General features: G+C 54.1%; 1 protein-coding gene across 2 annotated transcripts in view; it reads left to right on the forward strand.

The window, feature by feature from the left end:
• The first annotated feature begins 3,563 nt into the window (after positions 1 to 3,563).
• Positions 3,564 to 4,579, forward strand: part of PPARGC1B (PPARG coactivator 1 beta) — a 125,259-nt gene continuing 124,243 nt past the window's right edge. The window contains exon 1 of one of the 2 annotated variants that reach the window (XM_019630067.1): positions 3,564 to 3,728. In XM_019630067.1, coding sequence (XP_019485612.1) covers positions 3,651 to 3,728 — 78 coding nt within the window. In that variant the 5' untranslated portion in view covers positions 3,564 to 3,650. The remainder of the gene's footprint in view (positions 3,729 to 4,579) is intronic. The other variant, XM_019630066.1, reaches the window with a different exon arrangement.

Raw genomic sequence — 4,579 nt, forward strand, 5'->3', positions numbered from 1 at the left:
TTCATTCAACAAAAATCTACTAAGCAATTGTGTTGAATAGAATGTGAGCAGGGATGGTAGCTGTTGGGTTCACTGATTTATCCATGGCACCTATCACATAGTATTGCTCATTAAACCTCTGCTGAATAATGGGTCGTTTCCTGCAGCAGAGTCATCTAGGGGAGCAGCCCATTAAATGCAGATTCCTGGGCCCACAGCAGACCTACTAAATTATAATCTCTAGTGACAGGGCCCAGGTGACTCTCATGCCTTCCAGAGTTTGAGAACTTACGGCTGTTGTGTCTAAATAAAGCATTCTCCTATTACCAGAAGGGAAAAAATGCTGATGTTTTTACTTTTGAGCATTTGTCAGTAGTGGCTCTAATATTTGAGTCAAATAGGTTCATTTTGCTGTAGCCGTTTCCGTGGAGCCTGGAGGAGTCTGGGCTTTGCCCCGAGTCTGCGCAGGACAAACGTTTACTAATCTCAGGAGAGGCAAGGCCAATAAAAAGGCAGAGAAGATAGGAGTTGAGCCACATGAAGTCCAAGCTTGGCATTATTATTGTCCTTCGCTTGAAAGTCATAAAATAAGAAATGTGCCACCATTCCCACTTCCTGGGAGTGGTTAGATGGTGTGAGGTTTTTTCTCAATCCCGTTCAAGGGGCTGTGCCTTGGACCGCACACAGACCTGGGTTCAACTCTCAGCGTGTCTCTAACTGCTTGGTCTTGGGCTAATCACTTTAACCCCTTTTAAGCTTTATTTCCGTAGTCATAGAATGGACATCACAATGCCGACTACTCGGGGTTATCGAGCACAACCTGAGATGATACAAACTCAGGTGTCTGGCACATGCACAGTACTGAAAAGCTGCTAGATTTGGGCTGATAACCTATTTGGGCTGGAGGACTCAATAGAGGGTCATTTAGCCCAGCTCTTTCATTTACAGGTAGGGAAATTGCCTCTGAGAGGGGAAGCAAATTGCACAAAATCATCTAGCACTCTAGGTTTCTTGAGGGCTTCAGATTCCTTCATGGACTAGAGGGGGTGATGAGACTGACACTGTGGGTGGCCTGTAATAAAGGAATTCCTGGGATAAGATGCTTTTGAAAAGGAAGCTAGATCTCTCAGGTCAGGTGCCTTCTCACCTGAGTTTCTTGCCAGCCAGAAGCCCATTCTGAGGATAGTGATTTGTGAGAAATTTCCTGAAGCTGGGCAATTTGTGGCTTTTCTATTAATACCTGAGTTTTAAAGACAAACGCCTTTGGGTGAGCGCTATTGAAGCCTTCTCTGGGAGGCCCTGGCTGGTACTGCAGCTCTGTAAGGCCATGTCCAGAGATGGCTGGCCTTGGGGACCCTCCAAGTCTGGTCTCTGGGCTATAAGGGACATAACACCAGTCAGAGGCCAGGCTGGATCTGCTAGGGACATCTCTGGAACTGTCCCATAGGGCTCTGACTCCGATGTCCACAGGTAGCAGCAGAAAAGCGAGGCCTTAGGAGAGCTCAAGTCCTTGGTGCTAATGGTGATGACGTTGGTGATGGTGACGTAGTGAGGATGAGTACTTGTCTGCCAGGCCAAGGATCAAGCAATTCATTTTACATGCATTGTTTCATTCAATTCTCCCAAGATCCCTATGTGAAGGAAACTGAGGCTCAGAGACAATAAGTAAATGACCAAGGGCACATACTAATGAGCAGCAGGATTCAAATTTAGATCTATTGGAGTCCAACGTAGCAGCAGCCTGTAAGTGCTAGAAGCAAGGAAAGGAACATTGGCTAGTGCCTTCAGGGAATACATATTTTATCTTCACTTTTACAGATGAGGAAACAAAGGGCCAGAGAGTGTAGCATATTTCCTATGAGGTCAGTCACTGTATTAAGCACTTCACATATATTATCTCCTCAATCACCGTAACAGCCCTATGAGGTAAATAATTCTGTGATCCCCATTTGTGCAGGTGAGGAAACTGAGTTGAGAGTAAATGACCTTCGGGGGGTTCAAAACCAGGCAGTCTGACTCAAGGCCCATGCTCTTGGCTTCTTGAATTGACCAAGACTCGAAGACAATGTGGCAGGGCTGGGTCAGCAGCACTCAGCATACCCGACTCCCAGGCTGGTGCTCCAAGGCTAGATGTAGACTCTCTGTTGGAAATCATTGTTCCTTAAAAGTGTGCTGGCCTGAAGCCCAAACAGTGAAATCACACCCTGCGGTTCTGGGAAGTTCAGATTGGAGAAGAAGGAAGCTCTTGCGCTAGTGTTCAAGTCTGAGCAGGTGTTCTGGGACGCTCTCCCTGTTTCCTCCTCTGGCTGGGAGGGAGCCCACACTGGGGCAGGGTGGGGCAGCCCTTGTGAGTGCAGGTGAGGGGAGGGCAGGAGGCAGGCCTGTCCAATAAAACTGGTCTAACTCTTCCCGCCTTCATGCCTTTATCCAGGCCATGCCCTCATCTCCTGCCTGGCGAATAGCCGGCCCTAAAGATGAGAGTCCAAGGCTGAGTCAAGATACCTGAGTTCGGGTTCTGACTCAGACACTCACTCCATATTCACACCGGTTTTCTTATCTATACAATATGTGGTGGTGGTGGGATCAAAATTCTCTGGGTTTTTAGTTAATAAATTACTAAGTACCTACTATGTGCTAGGCACTGGAGACATGACAAGTACAATTGCAGATTGAGGCCTTGCACTCATGAGTCTTGGAGTCTAGTAAGGAGAGACATATAGATCAAATCTTGACTGAAACAAAAGTGAAAAGGTACCGGGGACCAGTGGTTTAAAGCCAAGGCCTGCCGGGCTGAGGGAACCCATGATGAGGGTGGGAGAATGGAGGATGCCCTGAAGACGTGGTTACTAGGTGAATGAATGGAGGCTGGGTAGTGGGCAGCACTCAGCGTGTAGAGGCCCACTGTGAGATGGTTCGTGGGAAGCCCGTAGGAGCCTGGCTACTTCAAGGCATTGTGGCTCATGGTAAGAGAAGTCATTGAAGTTTTTTGTTTTTATTTTCGAAAGGGTATAGGGCAGTGAAGGGAGACTTGAGAGAGAGAGGTTGCCAAACTTAACAGGATATGGGTCAACAACACCTCTTTCAAGGAAAAGATAATGCCACCCCTTCCGAGTAGCCTTCCCTGATTTCTCCATCTTTGACCTACAATATCCCTCCTTTTCTGGCCTTGCAGCCTGGGTAGAGAAACTCAAGCCTCCAGGGCAGTCAGACGTAAGCTTTGCCTTTCTGCGATTGAAGTGCACTGTGGCTTCAAACGAGGTCCTTTGCTTTCCCGGGCCTCAGTTTACCCAGCAGTGCAGAAGCAGGTTGTCTCGAAGGACCCGCCCAGCGCTAAGGCAACGTGATTCGCTCTGGCAAAAGCGGGGGGCTGCCCGCATTGCTGCGTAGACATCGGGCTGCAGGCTGGGCACTGTCACCCGGCTGCGGGCACTTTCCTCCGGGCTGGGGGCTGCCAGCGAGGATCGCGGTTCCAGACGTGGCGCAGGAAAGTGGGGGCGCGACACCCGGCTCGCGCAGGCACCGCGCGGCCCCGCCCCCGCAGCCAGCGGCCCTGCGGCAGCCGGGGCCTGAGCTCCGCCCTCCGCCTCCCGCCTTCCTCGCTAGCTCGCTGGTTCCCTCCCCCCGGCCGGCTCGGCGCTGACTCCGCGGCACGCTGCAGCCGCGGCTGGAAGATGGCGGGGAACGACTGCGGCGCGCTGCTGGACGAAGAGCTCTCCTCCTTCTTCCTCAACTATCTCGCCGACACGCAGGTACTGCCAGCTGGGGCCGCGGGCCGGATGCTAGGGGTGCTGAGCTGCGGGGGCTGCCGCCGCAGCCGCGGAGGCCGGGAGGCAGCAGCGGGCGCATTGAGGGGTCGGGGGTTCCAGGCTGCAGAGCCCCCTTCCATGCACCTTGCGATGTGCTCCGTTAAGGGGGCAGGGAGCTGGAGGTACCCTCCGCGCAAGCCGGAGCGCTAGGGGTCTAGCCTTGGGTAGGATACAGCGCTGGGTAGGGTCTAGCCTTGGTCGCTTGGAATCCGTACCCCCCGCCGGCAGAGCTGGGGTGGGGTGGGGGGGTACCGCGATTCCCTGGAGAGGTGAAGTCGCGCCAAGGTGTGGGGTACCCTCAAGCTAGCTCTGGGTGCTGGAGGCGCGCCCTCAGGTTTCCGGCACTTGCTGCCGTACTTTCACGTGGACTTGTGGCCCCGGTACAGGCGCCTGCCCCTGTCCTCGGAGTCCCTTGGTCCTCTAGTCTCTAGTTCCCCCTTGGCCCCGCATCGGCCCGGTGGCTCATCGGCGCCTGCAGCACGGAGTTTCCTGCCAGTTGCCCGCTACGGGCATAGGGGTCTGAGGGGCACGTGGACATGCAGGCGGGGATAGCACCTTCCTGGTTTCGCTGCCCTGGTTGAGCCCCCCGGCGGAAAAGCAAGGCAGGATGGGGGCCGAAGGACTGTCTGGGGGCGCCTGGGTCCCCCTGCGGCGCGCGGCCCGGGTGCGCGCTCGGCGATGTTGGGGGGAAGGGAAGGCGAGGCGGCGTCCCGGGTTCTGGCTGCGCCTGGGAGCTCCGCCGGCGACACGCGCGTGACAGGAGAGGGTGCTGTGGTGTGCTGGTGGAGGGAGGG

This window comes from Hipposideros armiger, unplaced genomic scaffold, assembly GCF_001890085.2.
Source record: "Hipposideros armiger isolate ML-2016 unplaced genomic scaffold, ASM189008v1 scaffold_888, whole genome shotgun sequence".
Lineage (NCBI taxonomy): Eukaryota > Metazoa > Chordata > Mammalia > Chiroptera > Hipposideridae > Hipposideros > Hipposideros armiger.